This window comes from Barbatula barbatula (assembly GCF_947034865.1).
Source record: "Barbatula barbatula genome assembly, chromosome: 25".
Lineage (NCBI taxonomy): Eukaryota > Metazoa > Chordata > Actinopteri > Cypriniformes > Nemacheilidae > Barbatula > Barbatula barbatula.
The window spans coordinates 6772020-6794818 of NC_136788.1; the positions used below are offsets into that span (position 1 = coordinate 6772020).

The following is a 22799-nucleotide window of genomic DNA, read 5'->3' on the forward strand; positions in this document are numbered from 1 at the left end:
ATAAGTGGAGAGACTTTAAGAACAACGCACTTGAAGAAATGCACGTCCTCAGACGCCACATCTTTGAAAGTCCAAAATGATCCTACTTCCAAAACAAAAGTAATTCCTGCGGCTCATAGCGATACGACGTCTTATGAAGTGATTTGATTGGTCTGTCTAGAAACGTAATGTTAGTTACAGTGTTATAACTGGCAATCCACAGCCTCAAGGCAATCGGTTTGCGCACACGATAGGCTGCGTTCAAAAACGCATCTTGTGCCCTTGAAAGTAACTACAGGATAGGTACACCACGTGAATGATCGTCTCAGATTTTTACTGCATTCATTATGTATGAAATACGGCTATATATATATACGATGATAGCATTCCATCTCCCTCCAGAACTTGCACTGCAAAGGATCTGCCCTTCTAAGTGCGTGGGACACATGAATGCGATTGGTATTCACCCGAAGATGTGATAATAGCATTCCGTTTCTTGCACAGATCAGTTGAGTTGCTTTATAAGATGCCAGTTTAACATCACAAGGGGGTAGGGATTTATTTTGTGTTGAATGTATTAGCGTTAAGACAATATCCCTTTTTTATTTCATATCATGAAAACGCAAAAATACTGCATTCAATATATTTGTGTGCATGTTTTAATTTATTACATATAAGTAACAGCAACAAAAAAACAACATCAAAGTAACAAAATGCAATAAATAACAGAAACACAAAATAATAGAAGAAATAAGGATATGTTAAAAAAAACGGCCCGCATCCTATTTATGCTTTCTCAAAGAAAAGTAGTTGAAGACCTCTGCTCTAAAGACAATGTTGTGAATTATTTATCAGTGCTGCCACAATACACATGCACACAATGTAACAGAACAATTCATTTTCATCATCATTTTCAAAATTTTACTACAATGTTTTCTGTCTGTGTTGTAAGATGAATGCTGACAATAAAACACATGGGTGACAATAAAAAACAAAGATATCTTATGTCTGAAAATGTCCCTCAAAGGATTGTTTGCTGTATTTATCTTTCCTAAATTTACATACAATAATGTTTCATATGATTTTCGAACCTTTATTCCGAATCTCTGGCTCCAGAGTGGGAGTTACATGTTGTGCGTCAAAGAAAATTGTGGGCATGGACACAATGTGGACACGGAGGGCAAGATAGATGCTGTTTTTACAGTCTAGAAGTCCTTGTAACATTTTTGGACAAATGTATGCAGCTTAACACATCCAACACTTTTGTCTGTTCATTTATTAAATACTTTTAACTTCCCCCACAAATATTTATTTAGCTTGCAACCCATATATTGGCTTAACATCAGGCGTTTGACTGCAGATAACACACATACTGATAAAACGTGTAACTTGTATGAAATGTATTGATTTGGATAGAAATATTGCTTTTGGAGAAATGCATGAGTGTAAAATAAGTCATTTGGAAAGCTAGTTTTTGTAGCATGTAGCATTTTCATAAAGGGTTAAATTCTTGCTCAGTGTAATGAATGCATTAACCTTGCACAGATCGTCTCCAAACTCTTTCCGGCTGTTCTCAGTTCATCCGCGCAAAGACAAAGATGACTGATGAAACAGATCCCGCAGGTCATTATCCTCCACGTCACAGGGCAGACGAAATTAAAATGTGATTTGTGGAGGGGCCGTGTTTTGTTGTTCCGGTGGATAACCGGACGTGAGAAATGTGCCAGGGCCTTTTGCTCTTAGACCGAGTCTGTTTACCCCGTACAAGGAGAATTAATTAACCTCATTAATATTCTGAGCTCGCACCTTCAGACACTTTCTGATGCCTGAGACTCATCTCAGAGTTTCTTTTATGTTCAGCGCTTTGTCTTGCGGTGCGATCTGACTTCAGGTCGGATTTACAGTGATCGCAATAATAGATGAACCTAAAATTTTTTTTAAGTAAGCTGGCCATAGATCTAGTTCTAGCCAGACGCTTTGCTTTCATGAATTTCCTTGTAATAATGAGAACGGTAAACGTGACTTTCCCGACAGTCAGTGTGTCAGGCAAATGTATTGCGGCTTGACCTTGGAGGATTTCTCTGCTTTTTCTTGATTCTTAAAGGTAAAATGTGAATTTTTTACAGAAATAATAAGGTGAGATCTCTTTAATAGAAAAATTATTTATCTTAGATATGAATGAGATTCAATGAACAGCAAAGGAAAACATTTGCAATAATCTCTTGTGTGTTTCAAATATAGCTCCAGAGAAAATGATCATTCTGTAAAGTAAAATGTATTTTTACGGAATGTTGCTGTTTTTTTAAAATGTGTAAAAAATGTCAAATGACAGAAACAGACTGCAAATGGACACGTCGGGTGGAAAAGAACAAGATATCGTAAAATGTATTATGCATACATGTTATTTAACAGTTTTTGGCGCCCCAGCTGCCGCATTAATAACCTTGTTTTTTTTACAAACTTTTACAGTGTAGGTTTGCCAACCATGCGTAAAAAACAACCTTGAGTGTACTTTATACTGCTGAAAAAGTATGAGCACTATGATAGCTTGACGTTATGACCCACCCAGTCATTTCAGCTGTCCCCTGTCAAACCGGGCAGATAATAACAAACACAATACAGAAAGGCCACAGTTACTGTGACTGCTCATTGACAGTATTGAGTTCAAGCCACTTCTAATCGGGTTTTGTAATGGTTCAGTGCAGTTTTCAATTAACGCCGCACACTGACATGTGACACATTCTTGAAGAAAAAGATTAATATGAAGGGAATTGAACGGAGAGCTAAACAGAAGATATTGTGGTCCTGCTATGGCCTCTCATGAAGACTTAAGCTTGGAAAAGGGTTTCTCTCTAAAGATCAACATCATTGCCTGTTCCTGGATCAGAGTAAAATGTTTTGTTTTAAACTGTAAATGGGCTGCTGTCCGGAACCCTGTTTAGAATGTGTTTTATTATTTTCCCCAACAAAACAAAACGAATGAAAAGATAAGATTTGCATAAAAAAATTATTCCAGTTTTGCATTTTAACATTCGTACATTGCAAGTACATCTGCTCCCAAAATTTCTCATCATTGTAATGTGGAAGGGTTTAGCTTTTTTGTATTTCTGAAGAACTGTGTTTTCTCAAGAGATCACAGGGTTGCTTTTCTCAGAATGTTTCCGTGTTTTTTTGAGCAATCTGAAAAAAAAGGAGACCTGTTGCATTTCTCATCTTTAAAGTCACCATAAAATCTTAATTTTGAACGTATTGAATATAACAGCGTATATTATAGATTCAATCTAAAAATGGTTGGGTCAAAAGGGTCAACCCATGCTGGTTGTTTTCAGCACAAAATGCGGATGAAAAATGCTGGCAACCCATGGTTGGGTCAAATATAAACCATTTTCCGGGTTAATTTAACCCAACGGAAAGGTTTGCCCTTTTTGATCTAAACATGGTTTGAAAATAAAAGGCTGATACCAATTCTGAAGATTAAATGAACATTTCTTTACTTTCTGAATGTTATTAATTCATATAATGACTATTAATATTGAACATCCAACTGGTGATGTTTCTCAAGATTTTCTATAAACAGAACACACATTTATTTCATCTTCCTTTTCTCTTTTGATTGATGGGATATATTGGCTTTTTTAGTATGAAAAAGAGCTTTTATTATCTTATAAATTATATATATATAAATGTTTTCTTATAAAATACATGGTGTACTTATATATTCGGCAAATATGAATGCCTGGGTTGCCAAATACATGTTGCTACTGTGTTGACTTGATTTACATTAATGCTTTTTAAAGAGACCTTTATTCAAAATAACATTCAAAGCATTCAAGGTATGTTTTATCAATTTGTTAGTTTCTAGGAAATCCAATCCATGAACGTGGTTTTGCACACTTGCACAAACAATTGAAAACTGCTATGAAATGCAATGTTGTGATGTTAAATATATATAAAAGTATTTTGCAAAAATATATGAATACATGAGCTTGTTGACAGTTGTCGTGAACATCAATTTCTCTATTAATACAGTACATACAGTTGTTGTGGTTAGCGGCTCTTCCAGCTGAGCTGTTTTAGATGGAGACCAAATGGAAAGCGGCTAAACCAGCTGAACCTGTTTTTTAGCAGTGTGAAATAAAATTCATAAAACAAATGATGGAAATGAATGAATAAAAGTTGACACTTTCTCTCTCTGTCTTTAGCAGGAAGATGAGCCCAACGCTGGCACCCCTCACGATAAAGAACAAGCTGAAATCCTCAGGTCCCTCACGCAGAAGTACAAGAAGTTACCATGGAAACAAGAGGTAGAGGCACAACACTTTTAATTCTTACTTTGACAATGACTCATTTTCACAATTTTGGGTTCGTCTCAGCTGTTTATGTTAATGCAAACTTCTCGAGCCCTCTAGTCAAAGCTTCTCAACTCAAGCTCTTAATAAGCACATGTTGAACTGGGCCTTTTCTGCAACATGCCATTGAGCGAAAGAACAAACCTGATAACTGTCACAGCTGAGCAGAAAACATCTACATCTTGCCGGATTTAGCACATTTTTTTAAGACTATATTGGGGTCATTAATATTCAGAATGCTATCGAATGAGCTGGACCCGCTGTATGCTACAGTATGATCATATTTCTATAGATAGTGCTGCGTAACCAACAAAACTTCCAGCACATTTGTACTAATCGTGTTGGTTTGGAATCTACTTTTGCTACTTTGACCCAATTCGCTCGACTTTAAAGTTGAACGAATGATATTTTATATTGTAGAGTTAGATTGACTCCATGAAAGAAACACTACTGTAATAACTGTTCCAGTTAGATAAAGTTAAAAGGTTTTCTCCTAAGCTGCTTATTTAGGAAAGCACAGGATTTAACCAAGTGCATTTTCTGTTGCTGAACCAAACCACAATGTGCAAAATAATGAGACAGATAAATGATATAAATGATTCTGCCAGAGGACACCAGATGAATAAAGAGGGTTAGATGAGTCAACGTATGGCAAAGGTTTATTTTTATGAGCAGTATGAGGGCAAGCACATTCAAAGTGTTTTCAAAAGCTTATGTTTACTTGTGCACTTAACATGTAACTTATTTATGTTTGAAACATTGTTTGTGCTCAATGACACATGAGTTTGTCAAAGCTGAACTCTAATAAAAGGGAGAATTTATGAAGGGTCTTGACCGAGCACTGTTTTAAGATTAGACGTTTTCAGAGCTTTCAGTTTCATTCGGGTCAGTGTGTGATTCTGATGTTATGATGTTGCAATGCTGCTGATGACAAGACATTGACCAGCTGGCTTTAAATAGTGGTGTTGGTCCAAGTTTTCCTCCAATAAGTGTCAGAGAATCGTTATAGATTAGCATTTCTGAAACTTTTTGTGGGTTACACAAATAAGGATTAAATTAGGCAGATTAATTAATGACGTTCTCATTTCCGTGAAAACCCCGAAGTACGGCGGAAGTACTCATTCACGGCGACGAACGCGGCGCTTTTGGATCAGACCCGGGAGGACGAGTAGATGGTGGTACAACTTTGTCGATGTTGATGAGCTGCAATGGAAGGAAACCTTTTGAATGTCCAAACTTTTCGCCATCTTGTTTGTTTATGTGCGCACGCTTCTCTTCTGTAATGATGCAGTGATGTATTAGTTGATTTGGAAAAATCTGTCTTCTAGAAACCCTTCATACTTATTTTGGGCAACAGAATTGAACAGAACTCTGGAATCTCAGGAAAAAAACCAGTCCTCTGCGTTGTCACCTTCAGCGACCTCCTGCTCAGCGGCTTCGCTATCCAGCAGTGCCGGTCTTTTCCATACTTGTCACTCCTGCCGTACTTGTCCCTCCTTCATACAGACGCGGATTAGCTGACGGGCTCATCTTGGGACCCCGCACCCTTGCCATCTGTGGAGCCCAGCGAGACCAAGCCAGGTCTGGACCACAGGTCCCTTCTCCTCAGCTACTTAGAATGCCTGGGGCTCAGGATCAACTTCGCCAAGAGCTCTCTGTCTCGCAGCAAAATAATTTTGTTCCTGGGAGCGGTCTTCGACTCTACTCGACTCTGGCTGACGCCAGAATGCGCACTGGCCATTAAGAGACTCACAACTTCTTCGAGCTTGGTATTTCATACCCCTCAAGGAGTTTCAGAGAATGCTGGGTCTCATGGCCTCCGCTTCTCCAATACTGCAATTAGGCATTCGCCACATGCGGCCACTTCACTTGTCCCAAGCGGCTCCTCTATGCTTTCCCCTGATCGTTCTCATATCGCAGACGATCAGGACTAACAGAGATCTGTCTCGAAAACCAGGACATGGCGACGTGCCGAAGGTTCTCTCTACCCCGTTTAGGGCACAGGTAGTGACGCTTTCTGAGCTCCCCTCCTCCGAGCAGGACCCGGAGCTAAACCTGCTCTGCCCCATCAGAGCACTGAATGTTTACGTCGAGCGTTCCACCCCATTCAGGTTTTTGGAACAGCTCTTTGTTTGCTTCGGTGAACGCACCAAGGGGTCCCCGGTCATGAAGCTGAGACTTTCTAAATGGATAGTTGAGGTATCGCCGCGTCCTGGGCTTGGTCTAGCGGTGCTTCTCTAGTGGAGATTTGTACGGCCGTTACAAATTTTACCAGATTCTGTAGTCTGGATGTGACGGCTCGGGTCCTCTCTGCTTAAGGGTTTACGCTATGTTGCCGGCCTATGGTTGCTCAAACCATGACGACACTAGGCACACTGTCATTAGGACGATAACCGGACTGGGCCACCTCTTAGCTTGGCCCTGTCCGCTCGGAAGGGCGTCCCTGCTCATGCTCATGCTTGGCCCCCGAACCATGTTCAATGGTGGTCTTGAGTTATCGCTCCTCTTGTAGCTACGCAGTACGAGTGAAGTATCGATAGGGAATGTACTCGGTTACTAATGTAACCTCGGTTCCCTGTGATACGGGAAGGATTACTGCGTTCCTGGCCGTGCTTACAAGCTGCATGGCCGTCATTTCAGTCGAAGTAACCCGAGGACACTTCGGCAATGTGTCTGCTTATATAGCTATTAGACCCGGCCCTTTTGGCGCACGCTTCTCTTCACTATGAATGAGGAGAAATGCAGCGCTCTGTATTATGGTCTCTTTAGCAACGGAGGTCCGCCTTCCAATAAACCGTCAATCAATCGTCAGGGACTCGGCTTCTTTTTCTTTACAAAGTGATGTCATAATACTGCGTTTTAGTAATTTTTGCGGATCTGTGTAAACGCGGATTGTTTTAATAACGTTGTCGTGTGTACGTGAAACTTTTCAAAACCGCAAAAGAAAAACTTTTCCGTTTTTCATCGTGTAAACGTGGCCTAAGTAACCACTACATCCATTCGAGGTCTCAACACATTTTTGTGAATCAGTTTTGTAACGGTTTCCAATATGTTTTTTTTCTGTTTGTATATTTTTATAATCCTGGCACAGTTTAATGATAGCAGTCGCTCTGCCTCTGACTCTCTTCTGTGTTAATTACTGAATAAACCATTGGCCGCAGTTGCTTACGGGTGAATAGATGGTAACTGCCTGACCTCCCTCACACGCTGTTATTTTTAGGAGAGAGCAGAGGTGATCGAGAGCTCAATAACAGCCCATGAGATCAGGCAAATGTTCACGGCCTTGCTGAACAAACAGATACTAATTTACAAACGGCGCTCCAGCATTTCATTTATTTTTAATGTACTTTTTCCTCACCAAAGCAACAGTATTTCACCACAGTTGTTTTTTTATCCCGCTCTTTCAGTTTAATTATTATATGTCATTTTTCTTTGTATAAAACCATTTTTTGTGTTTGGATCATCCTTTGTCAAATTTTTATCAGCAGTTTTTGTAAATGAAAAATTTTGTCACTGCAGTCATGTTGCTTTATTTTCATTATCACAGAGTATTTACAAGGTCAGCAGGCATTGCCATCCTTAATACACATTTCAAAACACTGCAAACATCAAGTTTGAAAGATGCTTTGACAAGGTCAGAGTTATTTCTTGTGGTTTAAAGGAAGTCAACTGTTCTTTAAAGGTGTGATGCAAGGTGTGTCATGCATTCTCAATTCATTACAATGTTAAACGTGCTGTCTTCTCATGCTTAACATGGCCAGCTTGTCAAAAAAACAGCTGGACGTATTATGTAGTATTTCTGTGCTTGATACACTCCCCTGTGATCTTACAGGTTTCTGAATGTTTTTTCTAACATGAAAAATTACGGTTACCTTACAACTTTTCTTAGTCTCTTATTGGACAATTCTCCAGGAAAAGCACACGGCACGATAGAAGGAAAGTGGTCTGCTCACAGAGCTTTTGGCTTTGAGAAGAAAGTCAACTGTTGTGACTGGTTGCTTGCTCAACCAATGACATACATTAACCAATACCTTTTTTGTCTGAGCAGGAACCCTTCATGTTGAGTGATGGAGGTTTAAGACTACAGTAGGGATTAGCAGTAATGGGTGGCGCAGGCCATTAGCGCCACTGCAGACCTGACCAGTCTTGAATTTATGGCACTTTATAGATTACCCGTAATGGTGGTGGTCCGCCTGTCAGACCAAGGACTTTGACCTCTGACCTATCACTGCTCTGCTTCATTTTCCAATTGCTACGAGCATTATTCGTTTTTCCTCTCTTTGAGGACACTATCCATTTCCCTCTGTAAAGAACTCTCCTACTCTGGCCAGTACTCACTAAATGACAGCTTTGGCAGCAGTTATTTAAAGCTATTATGTGTCATTAGGGAGTTGAAACAATTGTGTACATCAGCAACCTTCCATTGGGCTATTATGGTACTGTCATAAAGATCAAAGCCTGTAGAGTATATGTGGGATATCTATGAGCTTCTTAACGATTGGTTATTGTAAGTTTGTTGATCAATTGTATTGTTGTCTAACTGAGTGTAAATTTACATTCAACAAAATGGCTATTAATCTGATCACTATTGATGAACTATTCCAATGTTGCTGATGATGTAGTTATCGAGGATTAACAGCCCTTGGAATGTAATTACCGACCAATCAGAATCCAACCCAAGTTTACTTCTGTAATGATGCAGTGATGTATTAGTTGATTTGGAAAAATCTGTCTTCTAGAAACCCTTCATACTTATTTTGGGCAACAGAATTGAACAGAACTCTGGAATCTCAGGACACTTTCCAGACAGCTTGCAACAGTTTAAAAATGCAACACCTACAAGTACATATAGAGAAATACATTTGTTTAAGTAGTAGCTGTTGTTTTAATGTGGATGATTTAAAAGACTTTTTCAGAAGTGTTTTACTGTACCAACTGTGCAAGGAAGAGCAACATATGAATTAAAGATAAGATAAATTATCATAATATGAAACTCAAGTAGAAACTAGTTAGTCTTTTCATATGCCTAAAACACAACACAGGGGACTGGTATTTTGTTTTTAGTAAAAAAAAACAGTCCTCTGCGTTGTCACCTTCAGCGAATTCGACCTCCTGCTCAGCGGCTTCGCTATCCAGCAGTGCCGGTCTTTTCCATATTTGTCACTCCTGCCGTACTTGTCCCTCCTTCATTCAGACGCGGATTAGCTGAAGGGCTCATCTTGGGACCCCGCACCCTTGCCATCTGTGGAGCCCAGCGAGACCAAGCCAGGTCTGGACCACAGGTCCCTTCTCCTCAGCTACTTAGAATGCCTGGGGCTCAGGATCAACTTCGCCAAGAGCTCTCTGTCTCGCAGCAAAATAATTTTGTTCCTGGGAGCGGTCTTCGACTCTACTCGACTCTGGCTGACGCCAGAATGCGCACTGGCCATTTATTTCATACCCCTCAAGGAGTTTCAGAGAATGCTGGGTCTCATGGCCTCCGCTCTCCAATACTGCAATTAGGCATTCGCCACATGCGGCCACTTCACTTGTCCCAATCGGCTCCTCTATGCTTTCCCCTGATCGTTCTCATATCGCAGACGATCAGGACTAACAGAGATCTGTCTCGAAACCAGGACATGGCGACGTGCCGAAGGTTCTCTCTACCCCGTTTAGGGCACAGATAGTGACGCTTTCTGAGCTCCCCTCCTCCGAGCAGGACCTGGAGCTAAACCTGCTCTGCCCCATCAGAGCACTGAATGTTTACGTCGAGCGTTCCACCCCATTCAGGTTTTTGGAACATCTCTTTGTTTGCTTCGGTGAACGCACCAAGGGGTCCCCGGTCATGAAGCTGAGACTTTCTAAATGGATAGTTGAGGTATCTACTAGAGGTATCGCCGCGTCCTGGGCTTGGTCTAGCGGTGCTTCTCTAGTGGAGATTTGTACGGCCGTTACAAATTTTACCAGATTCTATAGTCTGGATGTGACGGCTCGGGTCTTCTCTGCTTAAGGGCTTACGCTATGTTGCCGGCCTATGGTTGCTCCAACCATGACGACACTAGGCACACTGTCATTAGGACGATTACCGGACAGGGCCACTTCTTAGCTTGGCCCTGTCCGCTCGGAAGGGCGTCCCTGCTCATGCTTGGCCCCCGAACCATGTTCCATGGTGGTCTTGAGTTATCGCTCCTCTTGTAGCTACGCAGTACGAGTGAAGTATCGATAGGGAATGTACTCGGTTACTAATGTAACCTCGGTTCCCTGTGATACGGAAGGAGTACTGCGTTCCTGGCCGTGCTTACAAGCAGCATGGTCGTCGTTTCAGTCGAAGTAACCCGAGGACACTTCGGCAATGTGTCTGCTTATATAGCTATTAGACCCGGCCCTTTTGGCGGGCTCAATCGCCATAGGTCCGTGCAGCTTCGCTGCCATTTGTTAAAAGTTTTACTTTTCACAAACCAATTGCCATCCAGTTTCACTGTGTTATTGGAAAACGCTTCAGTCATCTGAGAAAAACGAGTTTTCCCCATAGTGTCCTGCTACACAGTACTCGTTCCCATATCTCAGGGAATCAAGGTTACGTAAGTAACCAAGTACGTTTTAGTGTGTGTTTGAGGAAAACCTTTCTTTTCTCAACTTTTCTCAAACGAATAAAGCAAATTCTTGTCTGCTTTTCCATATCTGCTGTTTTTTAATTTGTTGTCATAATTTAACACACTCAGCTTAATACATCTTCTTGTTAGCCATCAGCTTTGTGTACCACACTGAGTGTCAGACAAAGGAGGCATAAAGTGCCAAAAATATCCCCATGATCAGAATGATTAGCCATAGAATGATATGTGGCTTCTTTAATAACGTCTAGACTGACTCCAGAGAGCAAACCTACATTTTCGCAGACGCACAATTGCAGAATACGTCAATTCTCCAGGTGCCCATCGCAGAGGGATTATGGGTGACAAATGGTGCCACGGCTTGTCATTCTGAGCGATGCTAGTTTGTTTGTCTGTGTCATCCACAAACCTGCCTTTGTGAGACATTATTCCTCCATGGTCTGCTATTATGCTTGGGACAGGAGTATAGAGAGTTTCATTGGTATTGAGGGGGTTAGATCAATGGGATTATTTAGAGCTGAGGGAGGGTGAAGGTCATGTTCTTTTTTAGACACATACTCAAAGGAATACATGGTTTGCTCTTAGAAATATAAAAGGCTTTTGGGGAAAAATGGTGTCCTAGTGATATTTCTAAGAAACACAGTTTGTGCAAAGTCATTTTTTTCATACCACTGAGTGGAAAATCCTTTACCAAAGCCCTGCCTCAAATGCGCCTCTTACACTACAATTTACACATTTACAGAAAGGTTAGGGATAGGGTTAGGATAGGGTTTGCAAAGTTACAAATTCCCAAATTTGATGTATAGCTAATAAATTCTGTAAACAAATAAATTATGACTTGGTGTTAAATATAAAAAGGCAGCGCTATTTTGACACAGACGTGCCTGTAATCGCAAATGAGAAGCATGTTAATACAACATTGACATATGTTTACCAAATCTAAATACTATGTAAGTGATAATTTAGTTTTATTTATACTAAGGGTTTATTGTTATAGTTTTAGTTTGGAAGTTACATTGTTACATTTTTTACAATTTTGTAATGTGCTTTTTTCATCGTATATTTTTATATTTCTTTATAGACCGTTTCATCGGCCGCACGCGCCTGGCCCTGAAGTTTCCTCAACTTATTATTTCAGTATTTTATAGTTTAAGTTTTTAATAACAGAAACGTTTTCATGTTTTTCCTCTTGGTATTCTCCAAAACACATCTGCAAGGATAAAAACATGAATTACAACACATTGCAAGTGTCCAGCCCAATTGTTCATACTAATATGCATTATTATTGCTGAACAACACTTTATTGTTTGCTTTCTGACACATTCCAGAATGCAACAAACTGAAACTGAGCTTACATAAAAGAAATAAATTCATACAGTATGAGATGCTCCCAGTGGGTATTACCTTACACCATTAATATACCAATAATACAATATTAACGGTATGCCAGAAGCATAAAAATTATTCATAATAAGAGGCAAAGTTCAGTGCTACACCACCATGTAACTTTATTCTGAGTAATGGAGTAATTCATGCTTCAGAAATACAGGTTATGCATTAGTCGCTGGTTCGATGAGACAGCATGGTTTCCATCTGCACATTAATGAGAGCTTTGGACTACTATCATCATTCAATATGAGCCCATATGACATCATAAAGGGCACAAATGAGTGATCGCTCATGAGATCGATAAATGGATACACAAAACTGCGCAAAGCACAACAACTAATCCATTTGATGTAGGGCATTTCTGGATATCAATGCTTGGACTACAATTGATTTATAGTGTGAGAGTATTAAATTACATTGTTGTAGATTCGTTTTATTTAGGTTTTCCAAGTTTCGTGGAGACATTTTAATGGCATTTATTTGAATACCAGCTGACAAAATTAGATATAAGATATAATAAGATATAAGACTCCTATGTAATCCCTTGGGCTGTATGACGAATACTCTTCCCTCACACATTCACTAGCTGGTTAAAATGTCTTAGAAAAAAGTGAAGTTAGTTCCTGGGAAAGGGTATGGAAACATTTTTGCAGATGTCATTCATACATACATATGTGTGAAAAACCTTTTAGGATGAGAAGGTGCTTATTCAGAAGGTATGTCAAGCATCTCTAAGTGACATCAATGAGCTCTTGCAGAGACATGCAGATGTAGGTTCTTAAACTAAAGACGGAGTCATCAAACATCGTCTGACAAAAACGACTAGAGAGTTCAGTCCAGGCAAGAGCCGAAGTGCAAGGTTGTGTGTGTGTGCGCTTCTGTGCGTATTCATGAAAGAGCAAATGTGCTTGTACTAGAAACTGTGGCATCTCCCTACGGATCTAGTGGACATCAGCGGTCCAGGGCTTCAGATCTTAAAAACTTTTTTTGCATTGTTAAGTGCCTCTCAAAAATGAAGTAGATCTGTACTTAAGAACTCAATGATGTATTTGAAAGAGCCTCTTATAAGCATTACTGTAAATGATAATTGACAGCATGCAAATGCAAAAGCAGTTTTTATGTCAATCTGTTGATGATGGTTCAAATGTCTGTTAGCTTGTAGGCCGCCTTTGTATTTTGACAAACTAACCAGAAACTTTAATGCCCAAATACAGTAATAAAGCTGTGTGGGTAATAAATAAATAAATATGAAGTGAATATTCACAATGTATAGGGAATGGAGTTGTGTATATGTATTGTATGTGAATGATTATAAGGCCTTGAACACTGATGCTCACTAATATATGTATGATATAATATAATATCTATATTAAATGCATTTTCAGGAGGCATTAATCACTTTTGTAAAGTGCACAAGAGATTTCACGTAAAGCCTGATATTATATAAACTATTAAAGCAGTTGCCAAGACATTAACCCATACGTCCCCTCATAAATCTCTGTATTTACATGTAAAAACTAATGGCACCATGTGGAAAATACAGTTTATTTATAGTAGTGGAATCACATGGTTAATCTCTGTGGCCTAGTTTTGGGCTGGTAGAGGATAGAACTCATATCACAAATGAAAGCCTGAGAATAACCGAATCCAACACAATAAAGCTAGTTAAAAGTTGGATGCCTGTTGTTTTTGACATTTTATTTGTGGTTGTACATGTGTGTACAAAAAGTATATTTTGATGATTCCTATATGCTGGCAAATTTAATTTCACCCAGAACAGAAAGTCGGGTGTAGACATCCCTGAGGCTGTGACATGTTCAAGATAGGATGGAAATAGACATGGCCTCAGATCCCAATGTGGTCAGTGCTTTCAACGCTGCTTTTAAAGAGACCATATGCTACTTTGTATTATGTTTTCCCTTGAAGATTGTATGTACATTTTAATATTAGTCAAGATTCCTTGCACCCAAAAAAACATGTGAAAACAAAATGCTTTTAAAGCGGAGATTTAAAATCAGGTTTCGAAGCCAACCATCAAGCCAGGTCACTTTTGAATAAATGCTATTAAATTAAATGTACCATTGTAATTATGGGTTCCTTTCCGTTCTGATGGTTTTAACCATTTGTGTTTTAAGGGTTTCACTGGACACTGATGCAATTAAACATTTTTCCAGGCGTGGCAAAGTTTAATAAAGGAAGGAAGGGGGCGGGAACCTGCAGACATAAAACAGAATTTTTCAATAACATAAACAAACAACAAAACAAATTTAAAATGCCTGCAACTCCCTTATGGTCAACTGCCGGCCACACAAACATAATAAAAAAAATCACATATAATCCAGGGCTGGTCCTTTCTCGTAGTACCCTTCTGTCGCTCCTCCTTTTATGCTCCCGGAGCTCCTCTGTGAGAGATGCGAGACCGCAGAACGGCCGTCCAACTGTCGGCCTACATCAACGACCAGCCGCGGTCGACAAAATAGGTGAAGGGCCGATGTTAGCCGAATAATCCAGGGCCGAAATTGCTTCTCAGTCCGCCCCTGCTTTCTTCTGATGAAAAAAAATTATTTCCCCTCGATGCCTGTACCGCAAGGTGCCTTTATTGCATTTCTGCAAGTTTCTGTCGTGTGCAAATGTGGCATGTAACTGTATTGTGTATTCTCATATTGATTGCATTTAGAGAACTCGCAGAGGAAAAGAATGGAATCAATTGCCAGCCAACGGCAAGGAATAAACAATAACTCAAGAGTCCTCTTCTGTCTGATAGAATCTAATGTGTTCTGACAGACACCAAACAGCAGAAATAAAACACACGGGGTTAAGTGTAGTCTGCTGTCTCATAGGAGTGTGCCGCATCTGTTTGTTGGAGTTGTTAACAAAATCTAAAACATTTTTTGTTAAAAACCAAAAATAATTGGAAACCCTTACACAAAGAAAATATGTTTTTCTATATATTGAATTGATTCATTTAAGTCATAATATATTTATTATATATAATTATTATATATTATAATAATATAAGATGTCATATATATATATATATATATATATATATATATATATATATATACACATACATACAATACATATTTGAATATGTAGAATAGTACATTGAATGAATGAGCTCGCCGGCTCCCCTTTTATACCTGGATATCCGGGGGCGGAGCCCGGCATGCAAATTTCATTCGCCAATTTCATTGGCCTTTTCAAAATAGTCAGAGACGATTGGTTCTCAAGGGCGAACCCCATCTGTCGGCTTCGACACAACGTCTTGTTCCCTCCATCAGGGAACAGAGGTTACATACGTAACCGAGACGTTATGTAATATAATGTATTAATGCATATAATGCATAACATATATAATAAATGTATTATTTCAAATAGCTTTCATTTTACAGAATTTCCTTTTTTTCACAGATTTATTTTCGAAATATGATTTAAAAACGTCAAATTACAGAAAAATACAAATTGACATGTGTTTTTTGACAGGCTCTATATTTTGATTGTTCTTTGGCCAGTGTTTGTTTATCCTACAATAAACCGACAACCACCTCAAAAATAACTTTCCTAGCACAAATAACACTTGATAAGATCTGCCAGTATCGTGGTTCTCCTCCCTTTATCAACTTCTAGACTTCTATCAAATTCTTCAACTCTTCTGGCCTTATGGGATATGAAAGTATCCACTAGTTTTTTAAAAGACGCAGTAGGCCATTGTTACTGTATGATGTTTTCTATATAAGAGGAAGGTATCCATATGCAAACACTGGAAAGAACTAACATGGATTAAAACTTAAAAAAAGAAACACAAACCCCACTAGCTTTTTTTAGTTGAGTGCTATAAAAATCCAGTTGAGAGTTGGCGTTGTGCATGGCTGCCTGTGCTTTCGCAAGCTAACTGATGCTTATTTTTTATGACGCGTCCCATCAGAAGCGACCGGTGTTAGCATGATCTAAAGCGCCGGCTCAAATCTGTTCATCTGCTTTAACTTTGGGCTATAACACTTTAGATGTTTTCCGGTGTGTGTATTGTTTTGACTTCACAGACTTTAGATGCTCAGTTAAGCATGCGGGACAGCGTGTTACTGAACACGAGTCATCTAAACTCCCATCATGTTTTATTAATGCAGAACTCTCGGCGGATCACAATCGGTGGTTTCGGCAATTCGGCCTAGCTGAGGTCAGACAGCAGCGGTCATGTGGGGATTAGTCCTACATCTTTTCCTCTGAGGGATCAGCAATAGCTTGTGACTCAGTCTCTGCTGTCATTCTAGTATAAATCTGATAATGCAGCAAAAGTTGAAATGACTGCTGTTTTTTGACAAGGCTTCAACTCTCTGCTGGAGAGACCAGCCTGCTGTGTTTTTGGATGCTGGTCCCAGCATGGATAGCTGGCAGTGTTGTTGAAGCTTTAACTTTTACATTCAAAGGAAACAACATTACAAGCTACTAACCAAAAGAAACTCCTCCTTTTAAATATTCACTTACATCAGACAATATCATTTGTTTTTAACATCAGAACAGTATTTAGCTCAATATAAAACAATGAAGATGTCAGTTCTGGGTAAATTCAATTATCTTGAGAAGATAAATGTTCAATAAATTCAACTAAGCATCACCAAGTAAATAAACACAAGATGCCTCATAGTCCCTTCTGTTCTGCATGCATATATCTCTAAAACGGTTTGAGAGCGTATCATCTGGACTATTCCAGGGAAATGTGTTTTATTATTGCCTCAGTTCATTTAATGTGACACATAAACAGCACAATAACAGACTACAACAGTACTTGTTGGAAGAAGTATGTTGTTCCTAGAAATGAAGTTTCAAAGTGAATGGGCTACTATCACACTTCTACACAAATGCATTGGTTTTCCCCAACGCTCAGGTGAACTAGCAAAACTTTCTTAGTTAAATACAGGCGTACCGCGCACATGCTGAAAAGTAAAGCTAAAACAGTTTGATCGCCCCTGGGTGGCTGGCTGCAGAATAGGTCATAAGCCCCGCCTTCTTCGTGTAAAACAAACAGAACTTTAGATTCTATTCCCAAACATTTTGGCTTCATTTTTCTTCAGTGGAAGTGATTGAGGACACGTCATCCATCTTTTTTACAGTCTATGGTTGATTCCAGTAGCCAGCAAGACTCCTTGGTTAACCAGCATAACAAACGAGACTTGGTTCAGTAAAGGTTCTGTGTGTAGATTTTAGGTTGCGAATTGGAACCAATGTCTCACTTTACTGTTTTTTTTCTCATACACTTTTATTTCGCTTTTTCTACTGTCCCCAGTTCAAAGGTCAAGCAAACCTGCACGTGTTTGAAGACTGGTGTGGCTCCTCAGTCGCTCAGCTCAGGAAGAACCTGCATTTTCCTCTTTACCCTCACGTGAGTGTGAAGCTAAAGCCATTGTGTTTGCGGACAAACATGCACAGATATTCAGCTGTAAAGTGATGACTGTATATGTAATGAAGGTTAGGTTTTGAAGCGCGCTCAACCAGCGTTTGACCAGGCACGCAGTAGCAGGGGTCAGAGTAAAAACTTTCAGATTGACACAGAATAGACGGTATTTTGTCACATTGTAGCTGTTGTGAATATGATATGGTTAATAGAAGAGAAAATATTCTATCTGAAAAGTAATCGTGATAATTTACAGGGTTATGATTCTAGTCTCTCAAATATATAATTATACATTTACATTTGTAATAATGTTATGTATATGTAATTATACATAATTGTTGTGTACGGTAGTATAACAAGGACATTTATTTGACAGTCATCCATAGAGCAACAGTGTGTATTATAGAACATTATTTCATATTTACATAATCTACAGCATTAGTTATATGATACAGATTACAGTATATCTATCATATGTTTGCATAGGTAGTCAAGAATATCAGAAGGTAAATATCAATGCAGATTAGGGTAAACTAAGGAATTGTTGGGATGAAATAATGGTAACACATAAAGCATATATGTATAATGCATTATAAAAGTAGTTTTAATGTATTCATTATGCATTGTAATGCACTTTATAATGCATTGTAATGTCTCATGAATAATTGTTACCACAGTTTATAGATTATAACCACCTCATTGATTCATTATCAATTCATAGATTTTTTGGCTATAAACAAAATTACAACACACATTATAACAATTATAATGCATCATACCCTTTAATAACCCTTTATAATGCCTTATACATAAAGGCTTCAAGTAAAGTGTTACCGACATGTTCTGTTTAGCGATATACTTCTCTGTAAATCATGTCTAGTTTTGTACTGTATAATACAATCTACTCTTTGGATTATACTTTATATACTGTATGGCTTCGGTATGTGTATTAAAAGATCTCAACCTGGTTCTTTGTGGGTGGTTATGTTTGTATTTTTGGATACAGTAAACCGGTAATTGGTGGGATTATATGTTTCTCTTGAACATTCGTTCAGACCACCTACAAACACAAGTCTTTAATCGTTAAAAACATATTTTTAATATACTCTATAATTTGAAAGTCATATGTTTTTCTCTGTGAATTTGACTATTTCTCTGTTTTTTATAATATCGATCGCATTACATCCAGATAGATGACAGGAAGTTGAATCCGGTCTCACAGAGGAAATTGTTTATAAAGTGCTTGTGTATTTTATGTTTATGGATTTTGTTTTATATTTGCCTCTTCAGACAAGAACTACTGTAAAGAAGTTAGCAGTGGCTCCTAAATGGAAGAACTACGGTCTGAGAATATTTGGATACATTCTACCTTACAAAGATGGTGAATATACTTTTATATTAAATACCAAATGATTATTTGTATAACGTTTTAAAGTACTGTTTTGACATTTTAAATGGTTTAAGAGGTCTAGATGACATCAGCTGAATGGAAAGTTGTTTCAGAGTCGGTTCTTATATTTCATTAGAAAATGACAAAGTCAAACATTAGAGTTTCATGCATCAATGAATCATCAGTGCGGTCAGGAACATGAAGTAAGAAAGTACTATTCAGATTTCAGGTTGATTTGAAAGCAATTGTACTTCATTTCTTCTCTGTGTGTGTTTCTGTTTGCTCAGGAGACTTTCAGTTCGCAGTTTCTTCTGATGATAACTCCGAGTTTTGGCTGAGTTCAGATGAGAATCCTCTTAACTCACGCCTGATGGCCTATGTGGGAAAGGTGAGTTCGATTAGGCTCTTATTGACTACAGGTCACATTGCTTGCTTGAATGCTTCTTTAACTTCACAGAATGTAATGTTGTGTTTAATGTGCTCCAGGTGTGGCTACTTTAGCTTTTTCCTTTTACAACCTCATATGTTTCCAAGTGCTCTATTTCAATTCAAAGGCTGTAACATTTTGACAAGGCCTTTCAACATTTCTAGTAAAGCCACTGTCGAGTACAGAACTATAATTGCGGGAGAGATTTTCTCGCAACACTCAAAGGTCACAGAAAAGTACAATATTTTTAAAGAAATCCCCTTTTAAAGACTACAATGGACGGTTCATTGGGACTACAACACACTTTTTTCTGGGTTAGTGACATCATAAATTCCAAAATTTACATTGACCCTACCCTCTGGAAAAAGTATAGGGTAATTGACCCTTTGCCTGGAGTTTGATTGATGGGTGACCTGACCAATCATAACAACGATATTATGCGCCCCCGTTACTATTTGCCATTATGTCCGACAATCAAACCATAGAGTTTAAGTGACTGCGCACTAAGCGGTTTTAAAAAGTCCTTCGCCATTTTTGAAGGCCTCTTCGTATCTTGTAGCTTCAATCTTTCTTCCATCCTAAATTTATACTTCAAATACATATTGCAGACCTTTTTATTGGTTTGGGCTGAACGTTTTTTTCAGAAATTATTATTTCACGATAAATATTCTTTAAAGCAGTGGGAGCGCTTTGGCTGATGTCGGACATAACAAAAGGGGGCGGCCTTTGCGAAGGGTCAATTAGCAGGACATCTCAACACACACTCTAATCAGTAGACCAATCACGAAAGACTGGATCAGCTTGACCAATCAGAGCATTTCGGAAGGAGGGACTTCATTTAACCAGGATCTCAACAGCCTGTTTAATGATAATCGAGATGACTGTATAAAATGTAACAAAAGTTTGACATTAGCTAAGCAAATGAAATACTCAAGTATACGATACTTTATATACTTTACTTGACCAAGTATACCACCAAATTTAAGCTCCAAATTTAGTCATTATAAAAATTCTATGAAGCTGAAATCACTCATTTATAGTGGGCAGGTGGGTCAATATCCTCACACAGAGAGCCTTGCTGCTACTGGATTTCATTTATATTTGGTCCCCAGGGGTGTTTTTCCTTAGATCTGTTTATCCGTAGATCGTATAAGAGCATTGGCTTTGTTAAACACAATTAGCACCTTGGCCAGATACCTGCGAGCGTGTTTAGGGAATTTGAGGTTTACTAGAGTATCGATTACGTCTGGCTGAGAAAGGGCTCGACTCGCCAAGGGCTCGATATCCTGGCACTGAGACTTGTGATTGATTGAAACAAAGAGGTGCTGAGGCGTCTCTTTGTCTGTAAGGATTCACAGCTTGTCCGGAATTCCAAGTGACTTCCTGCGTACGATCTCCTTTCTAGTCACATGTTGTTGGGGAAATCCTTCCTAGAATAATAAAAGAAATTTATTGCATATAGACATATTTGACATAAATATAAATCTCATGGCAGCACTTCATTTTGCAAGCTAAATTCAAAATTTCTTTCAATTTTGAGTGGGAACAAAAAAGCAGACCTTAAAAAAGACATTAGATAGCAGTATATCTCTTCGCTATAAAAGCAATGACTCTACTTGTCCTTTATTTTCTGTTTGCCCCCTTTACATTCTTCAGGACTCAAGGGTCACAGATAGACGAAATGAGTTTATTCAATCTAATTCTGTGTTCGAGGGAAGTTCACGTGTCTCAAAATAGTCTGAATAGTAGAGTAGAAGAGTGACCGTAGCAATTTATTATACAGAAATATCATATCTCTTCTCTTACAGACGAATATGGTTACCTGATTGTTCATAGCAGTGACATGCTAATGACAAACTGTTGCACAATTTGCCGGAATAAGGGCTGTTGCTAACCGCTAATAGCAGCTAATTTAACACATTTTTAGATAAACTTTATTCAATTAAAAAATGTTATGTCTCCTGTAGCATGGCAAAATGTTTTTTAAGTTGTTATTGTACATCCAGGTTTAATATATTTTTATAACTACAATACTAAAGTAATATTGGGAATTGATTCATTTTAGTGACAAACTTGCTTAAGTTAAATCAGCACATTTTGGGGTAAATTTGGTCACAACATGATTTTCTATGTTTAGTTATGTAACTTAATCCATTTATGTTGGGACTACATAAAGGATTTGTGTTGTGTTAACATTAACTTGTTACAACTGGTTAGATGACTTATATTTCCCAGCATGCTTTGCCTATGATTGCATTTTGTGAGTTATTTTCTTAGATAACTGTTATTGTATGTGTTTTTCAGTAAAAATCAACACTTGTTAGTGTTTCATGTTCATTTCTTTTTGTAATTTAGACAAGTTTGTTATATTTTTAAGCTTTGTGCTTACGGTTGTTCATAAAAGCGTTGCCAGTGCAGACCGCAGGGATCTGGCAGGAACATAGATTAGATTAGATTAGATTCAACTTTATTGTCATTACACATATACAAGTACAGTGTAACGAAATGCAGTTTAGGTCTAACCAGAAGTGCAAATAGCAAGTGCAGGATATACAGTGAATAAATACAGAAGTAGGTCTGCATTAACGAGTGAAGAAACAATGGTGCAGACCTGGTGGTGGTCTTGTAGGCCAGGAGCATAGCTTCGAACTTTATGCAGGCGGCAACAGGGAGCCACTGTAACCTGATGAAGAGCTGAGTTACATGCGCTCTCTTCGGTTCATTGAAGACCACTCTTGCCGCCGCATTCTGGATCATCTGGAGAGGTTTGATTGTGCAAGCAGGAAGTCCAGCCAGAAGCGCATTGCAATAATCCAGTTTGGACAAGACAAGAGCCTGGACTAGGATTTGCGTAGAGTGCTCTGATTGGAAAGGTCTAATTTTCCTAATGTTGTAGAGGATGAATCTATTGGACTGGGTGGTGCTGGCAACATGACTTGAGGTTTGAGGTTAAGCTGATCATCAATTACCACCCCCAGGTCTCTGGCTGTGCTGGATGGTGTAATAGCTGATGAGCCTAGTTGAAACGAGAGGTTGTGGTGAATCTTTGGGTTGGCTGGGATCACAAGCAGTTCTGTTTTGCAAGGTTTAGCTGCAGGTGATGATCCTTCATCCAAAGTGAGATGACACTCAGGCATGCCGTGATGCGAGCAGAGACCGTCAGATCGTCCGGTTGAAATGACAGGTAGAGTTGTGTGTCATCCGCATAGCAGTGATAGGAGAAGCCAACCTTCTAAATGGCCGAGCCGAGGGATGTCATCTAAATGGAGAAGAGTAGCGGTCC

General features: G+C 38.8%; 1 protein-coding gene across 1 annotated transcript in view; it reads left to right on the top strand.

The window, feature by feature from the left end:
* b4galnt4a (beta-1,4-N-acetyl-galactosaminyl transferase 4a) overlaps positions 1-22799 on the top strand; it is a 123524-nt gene that overhangs the window by 55096 nt on the left and 45629 nt on the right. The window contains exons 3-6 of the mRNA XM_079450953.1: positions 4182-4283; positions 17592-17687; positions 18990-19080; positions 19377-19477. Coding sequence (XP_079307079.1) covers positions 4182-4283; positions 17592-17687; positions 18990-19080; positions 19377-19477 — 390 coding nt within the window. The remainder of the gene's footprint in view (positions 1-4181; positions 4284-17591; positions 17688-18989; positions 19081-19376; positions 19478-22799) is intronic.